A 27,892-nucleotide genomic window follows, 5' to 3' on the forward strand; every position below is an offset into this window, starting at 1 on the left:
AAAAGAAATGAAATCTTGCCATTTGTGACGACGTGGATGGAACTAGAGGGTATTATGCTTAGCAAAATAAGTCAACTGGAGAAAAACAACTATCATATGATCTCCCTGATATGAGGAACTGGAGATGCAATGTGGGGCTTTGTGGAGTAAGAAAAGAAAAAATGAAAGAAGATGGGATCAGGAGGGAGACAAACCATAAAAGACTCAATCTCACAAAACAGGCTGAGGGTTGCTGGCGGAAGCAGGGAGGGAGAGGGCGGTGGGGTTATGGACATTGGGGAGGGTATGTGCTACGGTGAGTGCTGTGAAATGTGTAAACCTGGCGATTCACAGACCTGTACCCCTTGGGATAAAAATACATTATATGTTTATAAAAAATTAAAAAATTAATAAAAAAAAAACCAGAAAGTCCTCAGCAGTGTAGTAGAAAGATACTTAAAGGACTTCTATTTTTTTTATCATTTAACTTTATAAATCCTATTTTACCAAAGACTTTTACTACATATATTAAAACAAGTACTTTACAATATTTTTTAGACCAACCTACAGTAAGACATATATTTTCCATTACAACACAGGATAATGTACATTTACTTATACATAAATAAGTTTTTAAAAATATGTGTATATTTACAGCTGAAACAAAAGTTTCACACACAAGTATTCATTCTCACAGTTAGGAAAACACCCGTATTTTTCGTTCTTTTTCTTGAAAACACCTACTGAGAATCAATTAAACTGATTTCATAACTACAAATAAGCTATGATTCATGTTGGAAAACCACTATAAGAAACATACACTTAATCTAAAATAACTCCTCTCTGTAAAATGGAACTCAAACAGCTAAAGATAATAATTTCCCCCATCTCTCATCTAACCGAGAACCTGCAGCAATGACTATACAAACTCCTTTTCACACAAATAAACCAAACAATTTTAAATCTTAAATACATACAATATATTTTCCTACCTAGATCTGTTACTTGTCGATCGAAAGGGCAACGGATTGCTCTTCCATGAAGAGGGAGGCGGGTAAGACAGTCATGACATACTGTGTGGCCACAAAGCAGAAGGCGAGGAACTTTGTCTCCTTGCAAAGAAAAAACATCTTCACAAACTCCACACTCCAGCACCTAATATTTAGAAAGGAAACATGTGCTTTTTAAGTGATTTTAAAAGCACACATACTTTTGGTTAAAAAAACCCTCAATATAATCAATCTCATTAAATTATTCCTTCATGAGGGGCGCCTGGGTGGCTCGGTGGGTTGAGGCCTCTGCCTTCAGCTCGGGTCGTGGTCCCAGGGTCCTGGATCGAGCCCCGCATCGGGCTCTCGGCTCTGCGGGGAGCCTGCTTCCTCCTCTCTCTCTGCCTGCCTCTCTGCCTGCTTGTGATCTCTGTCTGTCAAATAAATAAATAAAATCTTAAAAAAAATTATTCCTCCATGAAAAAAAGTCTAGATTGTAAAATTTTAAGTCACCTTTTATCATTTCATCTGACAGACCACATAAAAATTATATCATAGTGAAATCTCCTTGAAATGTCAACTGTTAGGGACCAAGATAATATTGTAAATTAACATCACCTTTATCTTTGGAAAATTATGTCTTGATTCATTATATCTGAATCTGTGTAATATGTCATTCTGCCAAAGTTGGGTTCTTAAACAATTTCTCTGCAATTACCTTGCCTCCAAAAGACCATGATTAATTTGAACAGAAATCATCTGAAATATGTACTAGGGTGACAATTACTCCTTGTAAATGATCAAGAACTTGTTCAGAACAGACTGCAAGTAATATCCAAGTATTTTCTAGTATCCATGTATACTACATAATGTAAACTCAAGAAAGCAGTCAGCTAAGACTTAAATTTCAATTCATTGTTCTCAATTAATAAATATGCCCCTGGGTTAGAAAATATTTTGTCTGTACCATTCCAATTACAGGCACATATCTTGCCCAAGGCCATGAAGTTAGTCAAAAGAAATGACAAGAATCAGCATACTCACTCCAAAGCCCATGAGATTGTTTTATAATTAGTTAACAAACTGTATTTTTATCAAATGAAGCACTGTTGGTACCTTTATCTCCCAATAGAGTCAAAGTGCTACACAATTTTAATTTATTTTTTAAAAACACCCACACTGAACTGTTCAATTATATCACAAACTACTATGTCAGCCATCCATGACCTGCTACAATCTGGCCTCTGTCCCACTGCTTCCCTGCCACCCACTTCAGACTCCATGCTCAAACTGTATCTAACAATTTGTAGTTCCCAGAACTTGAAAACTGGTTTTTGTCTTTTTTTTTATACTAATGCTGAGGAAATAGCTAAACAGACATTTTCCTGGTGGTTCCTTTTTTTTTTTTTAACATTAATAAACAAACAAATTTCTAAACAACTGTATCTCTCAGTCTACGCACAGCTTATTCCAACTGAAATTACCACACTACCTCCTGGGCCATCATGCACCACGGTAAGTGTTTATCTTGATACCCTAAACACATTAATTCCATTATTGGCTTCCAGCCTGTCTTTCCCTCTTAGACCAAAAAGCCCTCAGGAACAGGGCATTCCTAAAAACTCAATACTAGGGTGTTCATATAAATAAAGTCTGGCAAGATTAAAAATTAAGAACAGTTCAGCCCAACCACCATCCCCCAACAAATACACAATGCAAGGTAAAAAACAGAAAATCCACAATGGAAATCATTCTTAATCCATTATAAATTTAGTATTAACTCTGTAATTAATTTGGACTCAGTTTACGAAATACAAACATCTTTCATTATACATTGATAATACATAATTGGCTTGCATCCCAGTATGGTTCAAAAGAGGCTTAAATGTAACACATAGCTCACAAGAAAAGACATAAAAACAGCTCTTTAAATATATAAAAAGATGTTCAATCTCTCTCAAAACACTTTAAAATGCACTTAAACCAATACATTTTTTTCAGATTAGAGCAAACAGGTTGATAACCCTTTGTATAATCCTTTGTGTTGGTGAAGATGTGGGAAAACAGATATACTTGGTGACTGCTGTGAAATGTTTAATGACTAAAATAGGCTTTATGAAAGGCAATTTGAAAATACCTATCAAAACTTTATATAGCTTAGTAATTCTTTTCCAGGAATTTATCTGACAAATATATCACACATGTGTGACAAGATCTCTGTGTTATTCCTTACAGCACCATTTGCATTTGCAAATGACTGGAAACAAAATAAATAGATAGCAACACGACTGGGAAATAAATTATAGTATATTCATATACTGCAAAACCATGAAGTTTGTTGAGAAAAAGGAAGTTTCCTACGTACACACATAGAATGACTTCATATGAATAAAGCAAAGTGAAAAATATATAAAATATTTAATTAGCTTTTGCATAAAACGGGGGAAAGAGCATACATTTGTATCTATATTTTTATACAGACATACTATCTTTCTAGCAGGATACACAGGAAACTGATTACACTGGAATAGTGGCTCCCTATGAGGAAGGAAAACAGATGGGAAAAGTTACACATAAACTGTATTATACACAAACCCTTAAATGTATCCTACATTTTTAAAAAAAGCAGGACAGAAGTTTCATTTAAATATTGTCACTAGAGGGGCGCCTGGGTGGCTCAGTGGTTAAGCCGCTGCCTTTGGCTCAGGTCATGATCTCAGGGTCCTGGGATCGAGTCCCGCATCAGGCTCTCTGCTCAGCAGGGAGCCTGCTTCCTCCTCTCTCTCTCTCTGCCTGCCTCTCTGCCTACTTGTGATTTCTCTCTGTCAAATAAATAAATAAAATCTTTAAAAAAAAAAATAAATAAATAAATAAATAAATATTGTCACTAGAATATCAAATTCATTCAAATACAGAGAAGATATAACAGAATTAAATAAAAAATAAATGCAGTATTTTTTGTTTCATTTTTCTAACACTGTAATAAACTTGTTTATGACCATAAACTCCAAACAAGTAAAATTTCAGTCCATTCAGATCTTTTACCTCTGAACACATAATTACACAAGATAAAAGAACTTAAGTTGCTACTACAGTGCTTTTTCAAAAAGCACTAATAACATTTCACAGATTCATAAACTAAACAAGGAACCAAAAATAAACTTACTAGACTATTTCATATCAACTCAGGAAACAATAAAATAAGAAATTCTTTCTTCAGTATTTATGAACACAAACTGTAGCTAACAGCACAATAAGAAAAAAAAAGCTAAATAAGAAAAAAGCACTTAATCTTATCAACTTCACAAATATGTCAAAGAGAGCTTCAAACTGATTACATGTAAAACAAATTTTAATTAACCAGACCATATTTTATTTAAGTTATTTATTTATTTTTTTAGTAATCTCTTGCCCCATCATGGGACTCAAACTCACAACCCTGAAATCAAGAGTAGCACACTCCTCCAATGGAGCCAGCCGGGCACCCTAATAATACCATATTTTAAATGGACTAAAAAGACTCAGTCCTCAAAAGAAACCATCCTGATTCTTTTTTTTTTTTCTGACTCTTTTTTTAAAAAAGACTTTATTTATTTGTCAGAGAGAGAGAACACGCACAAGTAGGGGGAATGGCAGGCAGAGGGAAGAGGCTCCTGGTGAGCAAGGAGCCAGCCCCATGTGGAGCTTGATTCTAGGACCCTGGGATCATGACCTGAGCCAAAGTCAGACACTTAACTAAGTCACCCAGGCCTCCCTTCCTGACTCTTTTTTGAATGTAAGTAATTTCATAATGTCAGATTTTTATCTTTAAGTTTTCTAATGAAAAACCCTGTCATTATCAACTTATTCATTATTTTACCTTTTAGCAATATATACTTCAACTCTCACCTTCCAATGAGTAATTTCTGCTTTCATCTATGAAAATAAGAATGAGTTACAAATCACAGCATAAGCATCTTACCAAGGAGGACTACCCTACTGCACAGCTTGGGCACATTTTACATGTGAAGATAAAAACAAAGTGAACCTGTAACACATCGAACTCTGTGCTGTAACAAATTTGAGTCATATGAGGCCTTCATATATTTTTTGAGATTTTAAGGCAACTAGGGTAACAAAAGTAGATACAGCAACAATAACCATTCCAATTACAACTTCTTGATTCAAGCTAATTCACAAAATAATCTTCAAGTATTCTCTCCTTAAAGCCCAATTTAATACATAAAATCTCGACCATGTAACATGGCTAGTAACAGTGTTCCTCTGTATCTCAGATATGCTGTGTATCTTCAGAATAACTTCAATATACAAAGGCCAGATGAATTAAAAGCCATCAATAATTGGCAACATACCTGTGAACAGAAATGTAGCATTTGTTGTCATATAAAAACCAACATTAGGTGAAAAAATCATAGATGCCTATTACCCAAGATCTCAAATTAACTTCAGACATTAACTGATAGCGTGGTTCTCAACCTTGGTTGCACATTAAAATCACTTCTAGGAATGTTTAAAAAATATACTGATGTCAAGTTAATCAGAACTTGGGGAGAAGGAGTGTATCGGTAGTCTTTTTTTTTTTTAAGTCTTAAATTATTCTAAGTATGTAGCCCATAATGAGAATTACCAACAACTCAGATTACAACAATCCTGAAAGTTATTCTATAAACCGATGAGATCAGTTCTCCCTTGCTGATCTTTCTATTAATACAGCTAATGCATTTTGAAGCACTTAAGCACGGTAGAATTTCAAACCTGAAGCATTGGGCAAATCGTATATCCTAACGTTAATGTTCAGCCATGCTGCTGCAGCGACACTTCTCAAAAAAGTGTTGACAGGGACGCCTGGGTGGCTCAGTGGGTTAAGCTGCTGCCTTCGGCTCAGGTCATGATCCCAGGGTCCTGGGATCGAGTCCCACATCGGGCTCCTCGCTCAGCGGGGAGCCTGCTTCTCTCTCTGCCTCTGCTCTGCCGCTCTGCCTGCTTGTGTTCTCTCTCTCTCTGACAAATAAATAAAATCTTTAAAAAAAAAAAAAAAGTGTTGACAGACTATACTAATAAGAGAAGAGGGGGCAGACCAACCATTACTGTATGTCTGGTTATAGAATAAGTGCAATAATGAAAACCAGATTTTAAAGGCATTCAAACCTGGATCCACGACGCACTGTGTTAACGTAAACCTGTGTTTCTTCACCTGTCAAACAGTAATTATCATATACTTTATAAGTAGATACTAACGAGCTAAAATACTTAACACAATACCTGGCAATAACAACGGCTCAATTTAATAAAAATAAACTAATGCCTGTTGAGCTTAACAAAAAGGAGAGGAACTAAGCAAAGACCGGCAGAAGTCAGTCTCACAGGCCCATAAGCTCCTTTTCACAAATGTCCCCATCGGCCACGTAGAGGACTGGTATGAGCAGAAAACCAAGCAACTTCAATCCCGCAGAGATAAAATCACAGAGGGCACGACAGGGCTTGTAAAGCCGAGAGGCGCGCAAAGGCCCAAAGAAGACCGCCGGAGCGCGGCCGCCAGACCTCAGGGATGAACCGAAGGGAGGCCGATGGTGGAGAACAGAGCACGCAAGGTCCCTCACCTTCACCACGGCCGTACCCCGGCTGCCCTGACGGCCACTGTCTAGTCCCGCTCCAGGCTTGTTTACAATGAGGGTAGCCATCCTACGAGCAGACGCGCCGCAGAAGCAGCCGTCACGGCCTTCAAGTGAGGGGCGGGGTCCAGCCACCTACCCAGAGGCCTCAGCGTTCACCGCCCGCGCACAGGCGCAGTAAGACGCGGAGCGCCGCTGGCTTGACTTCCGGCCTCCTCCTCCTGCCGGTCACTAGCAGTTTGTCGGCACATCCTTGTATATATGAAGGCTTTGCTGTTTATATTTTTATTATCCAGGAGTCTGCAACTGATAGAAGGAATAAAAGTAAAGGGAAAAAGAAGGCTAAAGCTAAAAGTAAATTTTCGGGGTGAAACTCCTGCTTCAGTAACAAACTCTGCCCAATTGCAGAATCGACTTGAGAGAGAAGGGGGACTACATCTCCCTGGATGCAATGCTGTTTTGTTTAAACTACAAATCCCAGCATGCAAAGTTCGTCTCTTTCACTCTGCTTGTACGCATTAGGGACGCTGTACGTATTGTCACCGAGGAAAGATTTCTTGAAGTCCCGATGCGTGATTGTGGCTTGAAAATAGGGAAGTATGTTATGTATAGGTCTCTAAGAGGCAAGAGATGGCTTTGGTAAAAAGAGGCCGTTGAATCCGTGAAGGACATGGTAAGAAGAGAATTTAAGGTATCACCGGCGAAGATAGCCTGTTACGAGTGATTTGATCTTCCCGAACGTTCGCTTTTCTGTTTCTTCCGGGCTGCACTGAACCTCTTCAGTTGCCGTAGGCAGTGGGTCTAAAGTGCCGGTCAAAATGGAAGTGAATCCCCCCAAACAGGAGCACCTGCTGGCCCTGAAAGGTAAACTTTTATGAACCCGACTCCCTTTATCTGTTTTCTCCTCTTTTCTCTTAATTCTCGAAGGCTTTACCCCATAGATCTGGTCCCTGGGATGTAGGCCTCGTTTTCCTTAAACAGTTAGTGCCTTCGCTCCTGCTCTGTCCTTTGGCGCCGAGTGGAAGGAAGCAATTTCTTCTCTTTGCTTTTTAGGTTTGACAGCCTCTCCCTAGAATGGAATAGATACCCGGTAAATCACTCATTGTGTGATATGCTGCAGTTAACAGACTGGCTTTAGCCGCGAGCTCGGGGGAGAGCCTGGTGAACCAAGATGGTTTACAATAGCCATCTACAGTGATTTTCCTTGTCTGTTGTGTCTTCATGTGGCACTGATAAAGTTAATAGGCTTCTGCTTCATTTGTAAAGTTAGTCTAGTATTGCAGTAAGCAGTGCCAAGGATTTAGAAATACATAGTAAAACAACGTGTAATTTAGATTTGTTAAAACTTAAGTTTGCTTAGAAGTGTTGTGGAAAACTAATGTCAACTTTCGTTTTGTGCGCACAGCAAACTTTTTGAATAACTTTGATGATTTAATTGTTTGATTATTTAGGGAAAACCAACAGGATAGAGTTTTTCTGGAATTCTTACTGTTTTCTGAAAACCTTTTATTTAAAGTGCTTTAAGCTTTTTTTCATCTGTTTTCTACTTTTAACAAATGCGGTGCTGCTTTTTTGGATGCTCTACTGTGTGGTTACCAGTAACTTCTTGAACTGAGATGAGAAAAGGCTCAATAGACGTTTGAATTTAGTTAAATTGCACTTAACCTTCCTTGTGACATCCATTTTGAGGGACCCTTATCCTGTCCCCAGTTATGATGTAGGCATCAAACATTCCAGAAGCTTACCAGTCCCATCTGTAACATAAAATCAAATACTGATAGCTTAGTTTAAGAGGATTGTCTCTGATCATAGAACTAAAAAACATATTAAGTAATACAGCAACAGGACCTGTAAGCTTAGCCTGAGTAAATGAGCTAAACTAAAATGGATTCTTCTAGAGAAAAAGGAAAAGAAACTGTCATGTTTTTTCTTAATCTTAAATCAAGTATGTAGAGCGGATTTTACTATCTATCAGAAATTTTAGAAACTTTCTCAGGATCACAAAGCTAGTGAGTGAGTGAGTGGAGGCAGTATTTCAACACAGGGCCTTCCTCCATCTTTCCAAGACTCATTGTTTCCCAGTGAAGGAAACAGCATTTTCAGAGAACATTCTCTCATTATTTACTTTGATGGGAATTTGAAACAGTTCTGTTAGCAGATGGGTATGATTTTATGCAAATTGGAAGTTATTAAACACAGTTATATTCCAGTAATGTGGAAGCTAATTACCATTGGGTATTTTTAGTTTTCTGTTACTTTTTATTTTCTGGAACAGAAGAAAATCTGGGAGAGATTTTAGCAGGCTAAAAGGATAAGTGTTTTAAAATTCACTGATAGTCTCAGTTTTATTAAAGCTCCTCCATACCATTGTTTCCCCTTGTGCATCAATAATTTTCACAAGCTTTGGGGCACCTGCCTGGCTCAGGCAGGTGGGGGAGCATATGACTCTTGATCTTGGGGTGGAGAGTTCAAGCCTCACATTGGGTATAGGGATTACTTTAAAAAACAAAAAATAAAATAACTTATTAAAATTTTTTCACAGATTTTCATTTTACTGATTGTTGAATGCCAAGTGTATCAATTTATGTGGTAATTTAAGTTTACTTTCTTGTCTGTATAAAAGGTTAAGGAGCTCTCAGAATTTCGTCAGTCCTCAAGGTATGACACAAGTTCAAAAGAAATGAAAGAATTCTCAGTGCCATATCTTACAATATGAAAGTATAAGGAAGAGGAAAGAAAAATTAAAAGAATTCCTAATGCTTTTAAGAATATGCTCTCTGTGTTTAGATTCATATTAAAATTATTAATGTTAAGGATCACAGTCACTTATGAGTTTAAGTTGTCAAATCTGTCCACAGTGGACATTTACAGTAGGTGAAAAGAATCATTATGAGATTATTTCTGACTCTTCAGAATCAGTGGTCAAATGAGTATTGTGACATCATGACAGGAGTCCCCATCCATGGTCATTCTGGCAATGGGAGAACCCTTTCAAAGAGTTCTCTCATGATTTGGGAGAGAAGAGATACAACCTCTCTCTCTCTCTCTTTTTTTTTCCCCTACAGTAATTAGGATTTGAAAGAGCCTGCATTATGTCTCATGCAGCTTTGAACTTGGTTAGGAAGACGATTATATGCTAGAACTCATTATCAACGACTTCATTTGGTACAACTTGAAGAATTCTTTGTTCTACGAGGGAAAAAAAATAAGGAAGGTCTAGCCGTCTTGTTTTCCTCTTCAGAAGTAGAATTAAGGAGCCATGGTACTAAGGTCTTGATACTGTGAAAGTACCCCATTTAGACAAAGGAGACTTAGTCACAAACCCAGTTCCTAGCCTGGTTAAAATCAGAGTTAAACTATTTTCATGTTACTAATGTTGCTACTGTGAAAGAAAGAAATCAGTAAGTATTCTATGTATTTGGTAGAATTCATATAATTTTAAAGTATAAAGATTTTTCTCAAGGCATTAAAAATTACAATGATTTTCATTATCCTCAACTCAGATGTCTCAAATTTTAAAGTATTATTACATTTTTGTTATCTTCAAATGAATCTAGTACTCTTAGAATCACTAATTTACCTTTTGTTTCTGCTATAGTCTTAAGATTATTTACCAAATTTGTTAATGACAGTGGTTCCAAATCCTTTCTGTCTGTCAAGTTAGACTTGTTGACTCCTGGCAGTTTTAGGCTGAAGGTGATCTTGTAGGGCATCTACTCCGATGAGATAAAGCATTTCCGATTTTGTGGATTACATTCAAATTTACCAACAGCACTTGGTAAAATATATTGAGACTAGTTTTATTTTTTTCTTTTTCCCTATTTGTGTGTAGGATATCCCTACCATATCTTACTCTTTGCAATACTTCCACTTTAGGTCCTGTTTCCTTCTGATTTGGAAAGAGAGTCTTGTAATTGTAAATTATATTCTAGAGCTGAAGAGTACATCTAAGAAATGTTTTCTTCATTAAGAGTAACTGGATTACTGCAGAATGTCTACAGAAGTAATATTACATTATCGACCATGTGAGAGTGATCCCACACAACTGCCAAAAATTGCAGAGAAAGCAATTCAAGACTTTCCTACACGTCCATTATCGAGATTTATTCCTTGGTTTTTGCATGATGCATCCAAACTTCCACTCAAACCTAAAAGATCACCACCTGTGATTTCTGAAGAGGCAGCTGAAGATGTGAAACAATACTTAACCATTTCAGAACACGATGTTAAATCACAGAGTTATGATTGCACAGTAGATCTTTTGGAATTTCAACCTAATTTTAAAAAAAGGAAGCACTTAATCCGGTCACACTCACTGAACGAACAGACTAATTCTGGAAATTTAGATAAACAATCAGAAAAGGGAAGACAACACAAGAAGAGGTTTTGGAGTGTCTCACTTCCCAACAGTAATTGCACTGAAAATATTTTTCCTTTGTCTAAAAAATTGCAAGATTGTTTAAAGGCATTGAATTTGCATTCACTTTATAGAGCAAGATGGACTATAGAGCATGCTATTTGTAACAACCAAACTCTGGAAGACATTTGGGCAAAACTTAATCATATCATCCGGCACAATGAACTTCCATCTTGTAATGCTACATTTCAGAGACACTTAGGCCAAATATGGGTGTTCTGTGATATTATGTACTGTGAATATGTGGGAAGTCTTCTTAAAGGAAGGTTAGCTCTTACTGGGAAAATGAATTTATTAGTGCATAAATATGGTGTTATTTTTAGTATGTAATGAATTTTACGGATTGTTAAAGAAAAGAATATTCTGAATGAACTGAGTAGGATCTGAAATAGTGTGATCAATCAATTTTTTACAGGGTTTTAAATTTTTTATTTAATTTTTTTATTTGACCCCTCACTAAGATAGCCTCTTCATTCTTAATAGTATAAAAAAATTGTGTGGTAATTTGTATACAGTGGTTTCTCAGAAATAAATGACCATCACTTGAGTTCTGGGTTATACTTTTAGTAGTTTTCTTCTAAATAAATTGTGATAAATTGTTATTTTACTGAGCTTAGAGGTAAAATGTTCTATTCCTTTGTTCTGTTACTTTTCCAGTAGTTGAATTAGATAGTGCAATGAATTACAGTGAATGGTTGGTTTGATTTTGGTAAAGTCCCAATATGTAATTTTATAGTGTTTTTTTCTTTACCATTCTAAAGTGTAATTATTAAAAAATAATAATAAAACCAGTTCTATTGCAAATGTTATTCAAATAGCATGAACATAGTTCAAATTGGGAAACTAGCCCAGATTGTGCCAATGTTTCCAAGAATCTGTAACTGACAATAGTTGATGTGGAATTTTGAAACAAAAGTAAAAATGTATAATTTGCCTAAGACCATAATGTATCTTTAAGGATATAACTATTTTGAAGGGAAGTATCAAATGTGGAAGAGCTCATTATTCTTTATTTAATCTAGTACAAGTATTCAGTGTTAATGGTGGTTAATGCTGATTGGTGGTTAATGCTGGGTTCCTGGAGTTATTGTGAGTTTCCCAATAGCAAAATGTTTTAAATCGGGTTTACACATCACCTCATAAAAATACCCAAAATGATTATGAAGGTTTTATGTAAAAATATACTTATTTAGCAAATTTAAGTGCCTAACGTGAGCTGGTTAGAAAGCAGTATGCAAGGAGAAACATGGACCTACCCTTACAGAGTTTATATGGAATTACTTCCATTAAGTGGTCAAACCACCTCCCTGGGAAACAGCAGGAATTGTAGTCTTTCTGAAAGGCTGACACATTTGCCTTGCTGCACAGTGCCTGATAATGGTAAGGGCTCAATAAACATGTACACATCCTTTGGATGGATTCTTTGTAGCCTGCCTGAGTTGAGGTTGCTTAAAAGCAAACTATTAATTTTTAAATTAATTGATAATTTTTTTCCAATTAGATTTCAGCCTGTCCAAACACTTTTAACTACGTTCAGTACCTTTTTATTGTCTCAAATGAGACTGCTCTCTAAAAAATAATCATCAGGTACAGGAATGCTTCCAAAAATCTTTAAATGAAAAGTCACCAGGTTTAGAGGAAGTTTCTGAGGTCACTTTTTCAGTAATTACTTCTTTGTTTCCTTAATCATCTTTTCAACCTAGGCAGCTGACGGGTATCAAGAAGTTATTGAGTATTGCCACCAAACTTTGCAAATAAGAGTTGTCATATTTTTAGACAGTCATAGATGGTGGATTTAATTTTTTTTTGTTCAGGTCTTATTTATCAGAAGTTGCTAATTACGAGTTAAAAGTAAGGTAATTGTAAGACAAAGTCACTTGAACAGAAGACAGTTTTTTTTCTGACATAGTTTAAAATATAAGGTATAGTGGAGTCATGAGATTGTTATGAGCAGTTTTTGGTTTTGTTTTTTTTAAGATTTTATTTATTTATTTGACAGAGATCACAAGCAGGCAGAGAGGCAGGCAGAGAGAGAGAGGAGGAAGCAGGCTCCTTGCTGAGCAGAGAGCCCCATGCGGGCCTCGGGCCTCGATCCCAGGACCCTGGGATCATGACCTGAGCCGAAGGCAGCGGCTCAACCCACTGAGCCACCCAGGCGCCCTATGAGCAGTTTTTTAATCCAAGAATCATACTTCTAAAAATTCTTTATTTAAATTCAATTTAGTTAACATACACTATATTATTAGTTACCAGGGTAGAATTTACTGATTTATCAGTTGCATGTAACAGGCAATGCTCATTGTGTCAAGTGCCTGCCTTAATGCCCATCACCCATTTACCCCTTCCCCCATTCACTTTCCCTCCAGCTACCCTCAGTTTGTTTCCTAGAGTTTAGCATCTCTTATGGTTTGCCTCCCCATTTTCATCTTATTTTTCCTTCCCTTCCCCTATGTTCATCTGTTTTGTTTCTTAAATTCTACTTATGACTGAAATCATACGGTATTTGTCTTTCTCTGACTAGCTTATTGTGCTTAGCATTATACCATCTAGTTCCATCCATGTCATTGTAAATGGCAAGGTTTCATTCTTTTTGATAGCTGAGTAATAATACTCCATTTTATGTGTATACCACATCTTCTGTATCCAGTCTTCTGTCCGTATCCGGGCTCTTTGCATAGTTTGGCTGTTGTGGACATTGCTGCTATAAACATTGGGGTCCAGGTGCCCCTTAAAATCATTATGTATGTATCCTTTGAATAAATTCTTAGTAGTACTATTGCTGGGTCATAGAGTAACTCTATTTTTAACTTTTTGAGGAACTGCCATACTGTTTTCCAGAGTGGCTGCACCAGTTTGCATTCCCACCAACAGTTTAAGAGCATTACCCTTTCTCCTCATCCTCACCAACATCTGTTGTTTCCTGAGTTAATTTTAGCCAAGAATCACACTTATTAAAAAGAGTTTCTTTGTCTTCATATGTGATGGATTTAAAATTTTCTCATTTGTGTCGTTTGCTTTCTACCTCTTACTGAAGCAGTGAAAGGGTAATTCAGAACTAGAAAACTCAAGATTGAGTTTTACTGCAAATAGTGCTATGATTTTGAAAGAAGCAGAGATCCATTTCTCCTTCCTACTTCTCCACTTCCATTTGAAGTGATCAGGGCCAGGGTGTCTGGGTGGCTCGGTTGTTAAGGGTCTGCCTTTGGCTTGGGTCATGGCCCCGGGGTCTGCGTATTGAGCCCTGCCTCGGGCTCCCTGCTTGGTGGGAGGCCTGCTTCTCCCTCTCCCACTCCCCCTGCTTGTGTTCCCTCTCTCGCTGTGTCTCTTTCTGTCAAATAAACAAAAAAAAATTTTTTAAGTAATCAAGGCATAAGAATTTAGAATCCATTACTGCTTTTAAGCTTTTTTCATGTACTTAGAACCTTAGGACTGATGATTCTAGCACTAGTTAATATTAGGCTCAGCAGTATTTTTCATTTCTACCATTAAGTCATAGATGTGGAAGTAAGTTAGGTACACAAGAATGTGTACAGAAAGGTGAATCTCTGAGAGCATCTGATGAAATAACGACAGCATTTACTCTAGGGAAGTGGCAGCAGTACCCTAATTTTGTTTTTCCCTGACAACCTCTCTACCTTAAAATAAATGTTAAATTCAACCAAAAAAAAGATGTGGAGGGTATCATATGAATTTAGCTTCCTTTACCAATTTATCAAATAGCTTAAATACAATTTTTTGAGAATTTCAAAATGAGCTCTTGCATAATGATTCACTTTGATAAAATGTGCTCAAAATATCCAGAATTCACAGTTCACAAACTTGAAATCATTCAGGGACTAGATAGGCAAGACTGTGGAATATAGTTAAGGACTTTGAACTTGAAGAAAATCCTGCCTTAATTTAGTTGTTGTTGTTGTTGTTGTTGTTGTTTTAATGTTCTTTCCAAGCAAAATGTATACAAAAGTTGAACTTGGCCCAGTTCATTAGTTTGTAACCTCAGGCCTCTTACATAAATTATTGAAGACTTATAGAAGTTTTTTTTTAATAAGATAATAGGTAAAACCTAAATTTTATAAGTAAATGTCTGTGTTTTGTGAGTTCCAATGAAAATGCCACCACATATGACACTATTTGTTGTGCCTAGTGAGTATCTGATTTGGCACTTGGCTGAAAATTGCGTATTCTTTTTTGTCTCTTTAATTTTTGTCAAAGAACCTGTTTTTTAACATTCAAGCCTGAATATAAGATTGTCATTTAATAACCAGTGCTTTATTAGGGCATCTGGGTGGCTCATTCAGTTAACCTCCAACTCTTGATTCCGGCTCAGGTCATGATCTCTGGGTTGTGAGATCAAGCCCTGCTTCAAACTCCATGCTCACTGGGAAGTCCCTTCTCGCCCTCCCCTTCTGCCCAACCCCGCACCAAGTGTACCTACTCTCTTACTTTCTCTAAAGTAAATAAATCTTTAAAAAAAAGTAACCAATGCTTTATTATAGTTCCTCTCCCAGGTTTCTTAAACCTTGCTATTGTTGGTATTTGGTCTTTTCCAGCTAACAAACATTATGTGTAGTATTTGAGGTCCATTCATTTGCTGTAAGACAGGAAACATTGAGTTTCAATATGAGATACTTTTATGTTACTAATTGGACTTGCCCAGTTTGTGTTTTATAGTAGTTTTCTTTGAGTCCACAGAATGATAGTATTTCTTACCAACTGCTCCCCCCCCGCAACACTAATTTTTTACCCTCTTTGAAAATATGAAGGAAACTGGTATTTTTAATACCAGTTTGAGAAGTTTTTATTTTTAATGGAGGGTTATTCCTCACCCACTATTATCTCATCTCCTAGGAAATCATAAAATGAGTAAAACTAAACTTTATAAGACTTGTACACAATGGAAGTTCGAGCATATAATAAGCAAATAGGGTGGCTACACATTTGGGTGAACTCAAAAACACTTTATGGTTTTTTTTTTAACTTTTTATTTAATTTCCATTTAGTTATCATACATTTAATATTAGTTTCAGGTGTGCAGAAACAGTGTTTCAGCCTTTCCATTCAACACCTGGTGCTCAATACAAGTGCATAATCTCTAAGTCAAACAAACCCATTACTCCCACCCCCCCCCCCCCCCCCCCCCTCTGATAACCATTAGTTTGTTCTCTATAGTTAAGGGTTCATTTCTTGCCTTCTCTCTCTCCATTTTTCCTTTTGCTGGTTTGTTTTCTTTCTTAAGTTCCAAGTATGAGTGAAATCACATGGTATTTTTGAGGTTGCTTTTTAAAAAATAGTGTTTTAGGATTCCCTTGAGAGCATATTTTTATTAAGATCACGTTTCTTCTGAAATGAAAAAAAAAAATGAGGCATAGAGAACACTACTTGGTGTAAAAAGTGATCTTAGAGGGGGGCCTGGGTGGCTCATTCGGTTAAGCATTTGTCTTCAGCTCAGGTCATGTTCCTAGGATCCTGGGCCTGAGCCCCATGTCAGGCTCCCCACTCAGTGGAGAACCTGCTTCTGCCTTTCCTCTCAGCTCATCCTCTCTTCTCTCTCTCTCTCTCTGTTTTTCTCACTATCTCTGTGTCTCTTGGTCTCTCTCTCTCTCAAAAAAAGAAAAAAGCTTAGAGTCTTAGATATTTAGATTGTGGAAAAAAAGTCTCTTCTTTATCATTTTTAGAGCACTTTTTTATTCCCCTTCAGATTGAACTGAATTTTAATCTGCTTTCCTAGTTAGAAGTGAAGTAGAAAGAAAACCTTCTCAACCACTTCGGGTGCCCATCAATGATCTGTAGCTGGTTAATACTCTGCTTGACAGAGAGTTCTATTTTGAATGCCCATACGATGTTTCCGATAAGGCATAACGTAAACAGGTTTATGCCCCTAGGCCTATAATTAATAATACAGAGAATTAGTTTTGAACAAAGTGAATTTATCTGAGTTTAGATCTAATTCTGCCACCTATCTGCTGTATAGTCTTATATGCAAATTACCTTCTCCAAGTATCACCCTTATGTGTAAAATGTAGTTAATGACACCAAATTTGTAGTCATGAGACTTAAATGTGTTGATACTTGTGAAGTATTTAGCATGCTATCTGGCACTAGTAAATGCTCAGTAAATACCAGCTATGCAAAGTGACTTCAGAAATTTTAAGGTTAACATATGTTACCTGTTTCAGTAGCCATCTATTTATATTTATATTATCTGTTTTTACTTTATTTGTTTAAGTAAGATCTGTGCCCAGCATAGGGCTTGAACTTACAACTCTGAGACCAAGAGCCAACTAGGCAACCCTCAACAGCCATCAGTTTAATATATAACATTGTTTAATGGCCTCTGTTCATGAAATGTAACATCGTCAAAATAATACCAGGTACTTGAGGATTTAGGTAAGGTGCTAATTCTTTAATTCAGCAAAGATGTATAGAATATACTATGTGCTAGAAACTGTCGAAAACGGAGTAGTCTTCACCTTGTGAAGTTTGGATCAAAATGCTATAGATAAGTACATTTATCAGTTCATGATAAATACAAGGGGCTATGAGAGAGACAAGGTGAGCTGTTACTTCTTTTTTGGAAAAGATGACATTTATCCTGAGACCCAATGAGAAAGACACTGAATTTGTTGTGAATGATATAGCTAGTTAGTAGTTGGGTGGTATATGTTTACATATGCTAATGAATACCACTTAAACTGTGAATTTACCATTTAAGTTGATAGTCTTTAAAGTTTTTTGGGTTAGATTTGAATGAACATTTTTTTAAATTTTTTAATTTTTTTTAAATAAATATATATTTTTATCCCCAGGGTACAGGTCTGTGAATCGCCATGAATGAACATTTTTAATAGAGTATAAAGAAATGATTAACTTTCTGAAATATTTTACAAGTTTCTATGATTTTTACTGTTATATTTTTGTCTTTATTTTAATGTGATCAAAGGTCAGTCTTTAGAAGTAATTGAAAAAGATTTTTTTTTGTTAAAATGTCCTATCCGCACTCTAATAGATTTCATAAGTTTTCACTTTTTAGTTTTCGGTGGCTTAATTTTTGCCTCTTAACTGCTTGATACATAGGCAATTTGTTTGGTATTTGAATTTAATTTGTAAGTTAAATTTCTTATTTTTCCCAGATAGCCAACCAGTTGTGCTTTATCGTGTTGCTTTTTTTTTTTTCCTTCATCCTAATAATCTTTATTTTACTATCTAATATATCTGTGTGGTGTTGCATTAATAAAGCAATTTGTTGACTATAGACCAATCTTTTAATATATGGTAAATTCATGTCTGCCTCATTTTTCCCGATTAATTTCCTTAGCTTATTTTTATTTGTTTTCTAAACTTTAGACACATTCTGTCATGTCCCAAGAACAAATCTTAGTTTTGGTTGGAATTTAAAAAGCTATACTTTGGGGGCGCCTGAATGGCTCAGGTCATGATCCAGGGTCCTGGGATGGAGCTCCACTTTGGGCGCTCTGCTCAGCAGGGAGCCTGCTTCCTCCTCTCTCTCTGCCTGCCTCTCTGCCTACGTGTGATCTCTGTCTGTCAAATAAATAAATAAAATCTTTTTAAAAAAAATAAATAAATAGCTATACATTGAGTGATACTTTCATCATTTCCTTACAGAATGAATATTACTTAAAGTTCCACTTACTGAACTTCCAGTGGCCAGTGATTAGAACTGAGAGATAAAGCTCATAAAGATTGTTTTTTCTAAAATTACTGTCTCATATTCATGGTGATGAATCAAAACATTTTTCCCTTTCAGGAAGATATCTTGATACTGTTCAAAGAATGTCACTCAGGATTTTTCTTAAAGCCTTATTCTCATATACCTTAAACTTTAAAATTCCTTTATTTTCCAGTTTTTCTATAATGTGGTATTCTACATTTACATTTAGTTTTTTTAATGCATTAAGCTTTGAATAAGTCATATGTAAGATTTTCTATTGTAAATTAATATTTTTAGTAAATCATTGGTGTACGATTTGGGAAAGTACTTAATATTATATTTAGGAAGCTTTAGGTTATATTTAATTTTAGTATAGAACAGATGAGTATCATACACTCAACTTAGGAATGCTAGTCCAAAACAATATTAACATTTTCTTTCTTTTTTTTTTCTTAATTCACAGTGATGCGGTTAACTAAGCCTACTTTATTCACCAATATTCCAGTAACATGTGAAGAAAAAGACTTACCTGGTATGCTTTGTTATGCTTGTACCTAGGAAAAAGTTGAAACCTGGGTTACCTGTACCTTGGAATAAGCATAGTCTTGCCAGTCTTATACTAACTCTTTGCTGCATTCTTTGTTGTCTCTTTGTATGATGTAAGTAGTGGCCATTTACATAGTAGGTCTTACTCATAATCGCTTAAGTCAAGATACTATGGATATTCCGTAGCAATAAGAAACTTAATTTTAGTAAGGATACATTCATAGTCATGATATCAGAATTTTATTTATCTTCACATGGTCCATCAACTTGTATATTAGCCATTCCCTTTAAAATTATTGGAGCTCTTTATATTTTGTATCTGATGGCCTTCATTTTCCTTTGTTTCTGAAGCATTCATTCTCTATGGAACTCAAATTTTTTGTCATAAATTTGTTGTAGTGAAGATAATAAATTAGATTTTTGTTAAAGCATTTTTTTAAAGTATTTCAACCAGCTCTTTCTTTGTGGCAGTAAAACTTATTTACAAGATAGATTTTAGAATTTACATTTTTCTCTTTCTATAGGAGATCTTTTTAACCAACTCATGAGAGATGATCCTTCAACTGTAAATGGTGCAGAAATTTTAATGTTGGGTGAAATGTTGACTTTACCACAGAATTTCGGGTAAGAATGTGTTGACATAAGCCATACTTAAAGCCATTACAAATTATATTTTCATAAAATAACTAATGAATGGAAAAATACTCATACATTTAAGTGGTAAAAAAAAAAAAAAAGGTTTTACCAGAATTATACTTAGTGATTCTGGGGGAGTTTTTTAATTAAAAAAAAAAAGATACAAAAAAAGAAAAGGGGCTCCTTGGGTGGCTCTGTTAATTAAGTTGCTTTCTGCTCAGGTCTTGATCTCTGGGTGGTGAGATCAAGCGCTGCACTGGGCTCACCCTGGGTGTGGAACCTGCTTGGGATTCTCTCTCTCCCTCTTCCTCTGCCATCTCCTCCAAACCACCACCACCACCACACTGCAAAAAAAAAAAAAAAAAATATATATATATATATATATCAAAGTATGAATAGTGGTTTCTAGGGACGATTAAATTTTAACTTTCTTCCTTAGATCTTACTGCATTTTTTAGTAGCCTATATTCCTTTTCTTTTAACTGGCTTAATCTAAATGTCTTTTATTTATTTATTTTTTTTAAAAGATTTTATTTATTTATTTGACAGACAGAGACCACAAGTAGGCAGAGAGGCAGGCAGAGAGAGAGAGAGAGGAGGAAGCAGGCTCCCTGCAGAGCAGAGCTCGACGTGGGGCTCGATCCCAGGACCCTGGGACCATGACCCGAGCCGAAGGCAGAGGCTTCAACCCACTGAGCCACCCAGGCGCCCCTCTAAATGTCTTTTAGAAAGCTGCTTTCTTGTTCAGTTTCATAGTCCTCTCCTAACATAAGCTATCAGACTTCTCAGCTAATTAGGAACTGTCAATTTTTATTCCTTCTCTTACTCTTAGTTCTTCTCTACTTCTGGGTTATTAATGAGGTAGAAGCCCTTGGTTTTTCTGTTTTCAACTGAGAGAATTTAAGACCACATGGAATTTTTAGGGTTTTTTTTTTTTTATTTTTTTTTTAAATTTATTTATTTGTCAGAGAGAGAGGGAGAGAGAGCGAGCACAGGCAGAGGCAGAGGGAGAAGCAGGTTCCCCGCCAAGCAAGGAGCCCGATATGGGACTCGATCCCAGGACGCTGGGACCATGACCTGAGCCGAAGGCAGCTGCTTAACCAACTGAGCCACCCAGGCGTCCCGGAATTTTTAGGTTTAAAAAAGGTTTACAAAATGTAGTTATTGACTGGTGTCTTGAAAGCTTGGAATTATGTTCATATTTAAAAATTTATGTGAAATATATTTATAGGTTTTTGTGTAATATATATTTATAAACAGGTATTTTTATAAAACTTACCTTACAAAAAATATAAAGAATTTGTGTTAGAGTAACTTAGAAAAATAAGACAAATTGGTAAAAAAATACTCAGATCAATTGGGGGTCTCTACTAGATTCAGGGCATAAGTTATTTCAAAAATTGCCTTTTCTAGCCTCGTCAGTAAATAATCATTAAGACTTTAAATATGGATCTAATTTCAGTGGCTTATATCTAGGGAAATAGGCTATTTGTACAGTAGTTGAGAGCCAAGATTATGTCATATTTTATAGACTACATCAGTATTTTCAAGTGTACTGGGTAATGAATGAGCAGCATAGGGTACACAAAGAAATGCTGAAGCAGTATTTCACTTAATCATTATCCTTTAATAAATTCTTCTCCATTTTAAGTTCTCAGCGGTGCTTATATAGATTATGTGTGTTAAAATATGAGTAGATTTCTGCCTAAAAGTTTATTTTATTTCACAGGAATATTTTTTTGGGAGAGACCTTTTCCAGTTACATCAGCGTTCATAATGATAGCAATCAAGTTGTAAAAGATATATTAGTAAAAGTAAGTGGCATTCTTGCTTGGTATATATTTTTTTTTTTAACTTTTTAATTTGTATTCTTATGTTTTTGAAACTTCATTAAGATGCACTTTGATACTGGACTTTTTAATTGTCATTAACAACAGGCATTAATTGAACACCTAATTGTGTAAGATAATATGGTAACAAGCACAGAATGATTTTTCCTTATCCTCAAAAGTTGTGATCACTTGGGTGAGACAGTATACCAGTTAAAGGTTTCAGTTTTTATTATTTTGTGATTAACATAATAGAATTTGGAAGAGGAGGAAAGATCACAGATGATTGCATCAGTCTTGAGGACATATTAGAGGAGAAGGTATGCAACAGGATCTTCAAAAAATAGTAGGACCCAGAGGAAAAGCAAAACATGATAATCAGCCCATACATAGGCATCCATAATGTGTTCTTGTAGCCATGAACAGAATTCACTTGATAGAAGTAGATAAGGTACAAAGATGTGCAGTAGCCATTGAGTGGAGCATCTCGAAAGCCAGCTGACAGCTAAAGGTTTTAGCTTTTTTTTTTTTTTTTTTTAAGGCAGTGGGCAGTCAGTGGGGACTTATGAGCAAAGGTATTGGCACTGTGTTGGAAGACTGATATGAAAGCATGTTATGGGATAGCTTGTAGGAAATACACCAGTTAGAATATTCTTCCCAGGGTGCCTGGGTGACTCAGTGGTTAAAGCCTCTGCCTTCGGCTCGGGTCGTGTTCCCAGGGTCCTGGGATCGAGCCTCACATCGGGCTCTCTGCTCGCCAGGGAGCCTGCCTCCTCCTCCTCTCTCTCTCTCTGCCTGCCTCTCTGCCTACTTGTGATCTGTCAAATAAATAAAAATCTTAAAAAGAAGAATATTCTTGCCAGCATTAGAAATCAAGAGATAGAATATGCTAATTCAAACAATTTGAAACTAAATATAAAGAAAGTAAAAATTTACTGTAGGTCGGGCAGAAGTCATCAAGGCTATCTTCACATGGTAACTTTATGTTACTGCAGCATTGCTGGAAGGGAAGTCCAATTAAAATGAGTTTTTAAATGATCAGCAAGTGTTAGAATTGAAAAGGACCTCATAGAGCCAGTATTCCAAATTTCATATAGGACCCAACTACCAGAAACTGGATGCAGAGTTTTTCATACGTGTTTGTATGCTTGTCTTACTATGGATGGAGTATCTGCCTTTTATTAAACCATGGGTTGTCATACTATAGCCTGCAGGTCAAATTTGGTCTCTTTGCCTGTTTTTGTAAGGCCTTGGAGTTAAGGATTGTTTCAACATTTTCAAATGATTCAAAGAAACAATCTTACTTTGGATGTGAAAATTACATGAAATTCAAATGCCAGTGTCCATAAATAAAGTTTTATTGGCAGCAGCCACAGTCATTCATTTAGGTATTATCTGGGGCAGATATTGGGCTACTACTGGGACTACAACTGGGGAGTTTGCAGAGACATTGGATAACCTGTAAAGTTTAAAGTATTTGCTATCTGAACTTTGATTTTTTTATTTTTTTAAGCTTTTATTTATTTATTTGAAAGAAAGAGAGAACAAGCAGAGGGAGGGGCAGAGGGGGAAGCAGACTCCCATTGAACAGGGAGCCTGATGTAGGACTTGATCCCAGGACCCTGGGATCATGACTTGAGCCAAAGGCAGACTCTTAAGCCACTCAGGTGCCCCAACTATCTGACCTTTTATTTTTTTTATTTTTTTTTAAGATTTTATTTATTTATTTGACAGACAGAGATCACAAGTAGGTAGAGAGGCAGGCAGAGAGAGAGAAAGGGAAGCAGACTCCCTACCGAGCAGAGAGCCCAATGCAGGGCTCGATCCCAGCCCCCTGGGATCATGACCTGAGCCGAAGGTAGAGGCCTTAACCCCTGGACCACACAGGCGCCTTGCTATCTGACCGTTTAAAGAAGTTTGCCAACCTCTGCATTGATTATGAAAAGATCTGACTTTGAGCTTTGAGAATATATACTTTTTTTCCTGGCATACAGTTGACATTCAGTAATGATTAATTTATTTTCATAAAAGTGAATAAATCAGCAAGTGCATATGATTTAAGTCAGTATTTAAAAGAGTAAATAATATGATACCATACTTACTATTAAATATGTATTTATATTTATGTTGGCTTTATTCAGTTTTAATTTGCATAAAGGCCTTGGTATTAATATTAATAGCGGCTAATGTTTACTGTGCAATGCCCACCAAGAATTATCTTAGTTTCTCAGGTAAAACATTCAGATTCATGATATACACATAAGCCATTTTTGACATCAGAATAACTTGAGGTTATAGGTGAGGAATCACAGCATGATGCTGGTCTATATTTTTCATTTTTTTATGTTGGGTATTCAGTTTTAGATGTCAGTATTATGGTTTCTTAAAAAAAAACAATGTTTATAGCACCAATGTCCACTATAGCCAAACTAGGGAAAGAACCCAGATGTCCATCAACAGATGAATGGATAAAGAAGATGTAAGAGAGAGAGAGACATATACACACGCGCGCGCGCGCACACACACACACACACACACGCACGGGAATACTATGCAGCCATCAAAAGAAATGAAATCGTGCCATTTGCAACGACATAGGTGGAACTAGAGGGTATTATGCTGAACGAAATAAGTCAATCAGAGAAAGACAATTATCATATGATCTCCCTGGATATGAGGAATTTGAGAGGAAAGGCAGGGGGGTTAAGGCATAGGGAAGGAAAAAATGAAACAAGATGGGATGGGGAGGGAGACAAACCATAAGAGACTCTTAACCTCACAAAACAACTGAGGGTTGGTGGGTAGAGAGAGCATGGTTGAGTTATGGACATTGGGGAGGGTATGTACTATGGTGAGTGCTATGAAATGTGTAAGCCCGATGATTCGCACACATGTACCCCTGGGGCAAATAATACATCATATGTTAATAAAAATAATTTTTTTAAAGATTTTATTTATTTATTTGACAGAGAGAAATCACAAGTAGGCAGAGAGGCAGGCAGAGAGAGAGAGAGGAGGAAGCAGGCTCCCTGCCGAGCAGAGAGCCCGATGCGGGACTCGATCCTGGGACCCCGAGATCATGACCCAAGCTGAAGGCAGCGGTTTAACCCACTGAGGCACCCAGGTGCCCCTAAAAATAATTTTTTAAAGAAGGAGGAGGGGCGCCTGGGTGGCTCAGTGGGTTAAAGCCTCTGCCTTTGGCTCAGGTCATGATCCAGGATCTGGGGATCGAGCCCCGCATCAGGCTCTCTGCTTAGCAGGGAGCCTGCTTCCTCCTCTCTCTCTGCCTACCTCTCTGCCTACTTGTGATCTCTGTCTGTCCAATAAATAAATAAAATCTTTAAAAAAAAAAAAAAGGGAAGGAATGTCTAGGCGGTTCAGTTGGTTAATCCTTTGGCTCAGGTCATGATCTCAGGGTTTTAGAAACGAGCCGTTCATTGGGCTTTCCACTCAGTGGCAAGTCTGCTTCTGCCTTTCCCTTTTCCTCAGTGATCTCTCAAATAAAGATTTAGATAATTTTCCTTCATTTCCAGTGCCTCAAAACAGTGTATTTAGAGCATTTAGACTATGTGGGTTTTGTAGGGTTTACAGAATTCTGTGAAATCATGTGAGCTTGTGTGTCTAATGGGGTAAGTTTCTTAATAACATTTGCATTGTTTTCCTATGGAGATCCATTTAAACTTTTTATGTCTAAAGGCGTGTAACAGTTTGTTAAACTGTTTTATTCTAGGAAATGATCCAATTTAGGTAGTATTTGCATACAGGTCTGCAAAGTAATCTCTTAAAAATTTCTTCACAGGGGCAACTGGGTGGCTCAGTGGGTTAAGCCTCTGCCTTTGGCTCTGGTCATGGTCTCAGGGTCCTGGGATCAAGCCCTGCATCGGGCTCTCTGTTCAGTGGGGAGCCTGGTTCCTCCTCCCGCTCTGCCTTCCTCTGCCTACTTGTGACCTCTCTCTGTCAAATAAATAAATCTTAAAAAAAAAAAATTTCTTCACAGGAGTGCCTGGGTGGCTCAGTCAGTTAAGCACCTGCTTTTGGCTCAGGTGATGATCCTATGGTCCTGCTATCAAGCCCTGTATTGGGCTCTCTGCTTAGCCAGGAGTCAGCCTTACGCTTTCCTTCTATGATCTCTCTCACTTTCTCTTTCTCTCAAATAAATAAATAAAATCCTTTTTAAAAAAGCTTATTCTTATTTGGTGTTATTTTTCCCTAGTCATTTCTTACTTTGCATAATTCTGCTTCCTTTTTTTTAATCTCTTCATTAAACTAGCTTTTAATTTGTATATTTTAATTTTTTTTCAAAAAGCTATTTTCATTACTTGTATTTTATGTTTTTTTATTCTCTACCTCATTGATTTTTGCTTTTAACAAGTTCCTTTCTTATGCTTCTGATTTTTTACTTTGTTCTCTTTTAGATTTTTCAGCTGAGGATTTAATATTTAAATTTTTGTTCTGTTATTTCTGTTGATAAAAGTGAATTTTTTTCTGATTGATGCTTTAGATATATTCTACAGATTTTAATGTATAGCATTTTCATTAAAATTACTTTTTAAACAATTCTATAATTTTATTTTTGTTTTCCTTTCTACCTGAGTTGTTGAATAGGTTTTTGAGATAGAAAGGGTTTTTTGTTTTTTGTTTTTTTCTGGTTAATGATCTATAGTTTGTTTAATTGCATTGTGAAAATTTTGTTCTTATTTTAGTCCTACTTAAAGAATTTGCTAGTTTTTGTGACCTAATTTAATTTTTAATGAATATTCCATGTGTTCTTGAGAAGAAGGTCTATTTTCTTTTATCTACTGTAGAGCTAGATATGTAGATCCATAAGATTTATCTTACTGATGGTGGTGTCAGGTATCCTGCATCTTTACTTCCTTTTTTTTTTTTTTTTTTTTTTTTTTTGTCAACTTGGTCTGTCTTGTACTGAAAGTGACATGCTAATCTCATATTATTATTGTGCTACTATTTGTATCTTACACTTTGTGCTTTTTTTTTTTTTTTTACACTTTGCGCTTAGTCATTCTTCCTTTTGTGTTTTTTTTTTTTTAAAGATTTTATTTATTTATTTATTTGAGAGAGAGACAGTGAGAGAGAGCATGAGAGGCGAGAAGGTCAGAGGGAGAAGCAGACTCCCCATGGAGCTGGGAGCCTGATGCGGGACTCGATCTGGGGACTCTGGGATCGTGACCTGAGCCGAAAGCAGTTGCTTAACCAACTGAGCCACCCAGGCGCCCTCATTCTTCCTTTTGAATTGTTGCTTATAGCACTAAAAGTTTCCTCCTTTCCATGTTTAATGCTTTTTTGCCTGAATCTTAGTTGGGTGCCTATATCACCACCTGGTTTTGTTACTGTTTCCATTTGCCTGGTGTGCCTTTGTCCATCTTTTTATTTTTAGCCTTCCTCGATCCTTTTTTTTTTTTTTAAAGATTTTATTTATTTATTTGACAGACAGATCACAAGTAGGTAGAGAGGCAGGCTGAGAGAGAGAGAGAGAGAGAGGGAAGCAGGCTCCCTGCTGAGCAGAGAGCCTGATGCAGGGCTTGATCCCAGAACCCTGAAATCATGACCTGAGCCGAAGGCAGAGGCTTTAACCCACTGAGCCACCCAGGTGCCCAATTCTTTTATTTTTATTTATGTTTCTTTTATACGACACATAGTTGGGTCTTGATTTGTGAGCCATATTGAATTTTTTTATTAGCTAAATTAAGTCCCTTCACATGTATCTATAAGTTTATATGGTTTGTTTCAAAGAGGTCACATTGTTTTGTTTTTAAATAGTAAGCCTATTCTTTTATATCTGGTATGCCTTTTTTCCCCATGTAAGGTGTTTCAGTTCCTTATTTTTCAAATAATTTTTTGTTAATTTGTATTTTTGTTTTATGTTTTGCCTTTATATTTTTGCCTTTTATGATACTTCCCACCTTCACTATTTCATACTTAGCTGCTTACTGTAGGGCTTTTAGTCTTTAATAGTGTCCTTTAACTCTTACTTATTGCTTAGACTACATTCCCTTTACCCCCTTCCCATATCTTCCCATTTTTATTTGCATTTTGGTTGGTTGGAGATTTCTCAAATAGATTGCTCAGGACATGCTTGTGGGTGTAATATCCTCTGAGCCTTAAAATGTTCAAAAGTGTTTTTAATACTTGGAAGACAGTTTGGCTGGATATAAAAATCCTTTGTTTACATTTTCCTTCTTTATGTCTTCTGAAAA

General features: G+C 36.4%; 3 protein-coding genes across 8 annotated transcripts in view; 2 read left to right on the forward strand and 1 right to left on the reverse strand.

Annotated features, from left to right (window-relative positions):
• The window catches only part of TRIM23 (tripartite motif containing 23), a 29,323-nt gene extending 22,584 nt beyond the window's left edge, over positions 1-6,739 (reverse strand). The window contains exons 1-2 of the mRNA XM_059417969.1: positions 6,569-6,739; positions 972-1,134 (exon numbers count right to left, since the gene is read on the reverse strand). Of these exons, the coding sequence (XP_059273952.1) occupies positions 972-1,134; positions 6,569-6,649 (244 nt within the window). The 5' untranslated portion in view covers positions 6,650-6,739. The remainder of the gene's footprint in view (positions 1-971; positions 1,135-6,568) is intronic.
• Positions 6,740-7,353: 614 nt separating this feature from the next.
• Positions 7,354-11,788, forward strand: SHLD3 (shieldin complex subunit 3). 2 transcript variants are annotated; one of them, XM_059417983.1, is made up of 2 exons: positions 7,354-7,444; positions 10,513-11,788. In XM_059417983.1, the coding sequence occupies exon 2, from the start codon at positions 10,572-10,574 to the stop codon at positions 11,325-11,327; it is 756 nt and encodes a 251-aa protein (XP_059273966.1). In that variant the 5' UTR covers positions 7,354-7,444; positions 10,513-10,571; the 3' UTR covers positions 11,328-11,788. The 2 variants fall into 2 exon arrangements, with proteins under 2 accessions (XP_059273966.1, XP_059273965.1); XM_059417982.1 differs by having other exon boundaries at positions 7,357-7,444; positions 10,457-11,788.
• The window catches only part of TRAPPC13 (trafficking protein particle complex subunit 13), a 41,612-nt gene continuing 21,078 nt past the window's right edge, over positions 7,359-27,892 (forward strand). For 4 of the 5 annotated variants that reach the window (XM_059417971.1, XM_059417972.1, XM_059417973.1 and 1 more), the window contains exons 1-4: positions 7,359-7,444; positions 19,130-19,198; positions 19,737-19,836; positions 21,578-21,662. In XM_059417971.1, coding sequence (XP_059273954.1) covers positions 7,399-7,444; positions 19,130-19,198; positions 19,737-19,836; positions 21,578-21,662 — 300 coding nt within the window. In that variant the 5' untranslated portion in view covers positions 7,359-7,398. Of the gene's footprint in view, positions 7,445-11,179; positions 11,264-19,129; positions 19,199-19,736; positions 19,837-21,577; positions 21,663-27,892 lie in introns of those variants that run through there. The other variant, XM_059417975.1, reaches the window with a different exon arrangement.

This window comes from Mustela nigripes, chromosome 12, assembly GCF_022355385.1.
Source record: "Mustela nigripes isolate SB6536 chromosome 12, MUSNIG.SB6536, whole genome shotgun sequence".
NCBI classification, from domain to species: domain Eukaryota; kingdom Metazoa; phylum Chordata; class Mammalia; order Carnivora; family Mustelidae; genus Mustela; species Mustela nigripes.

What these genes read in the sequence shown, in the direction of transcription:
- SHLD3 (XM_059417983.1), top strand. Translation starts at nt 10,572, where the DNA reads ATGTCTACAGAAGTAATATTACATTATCGACCATGTGAGAGTGATCCC.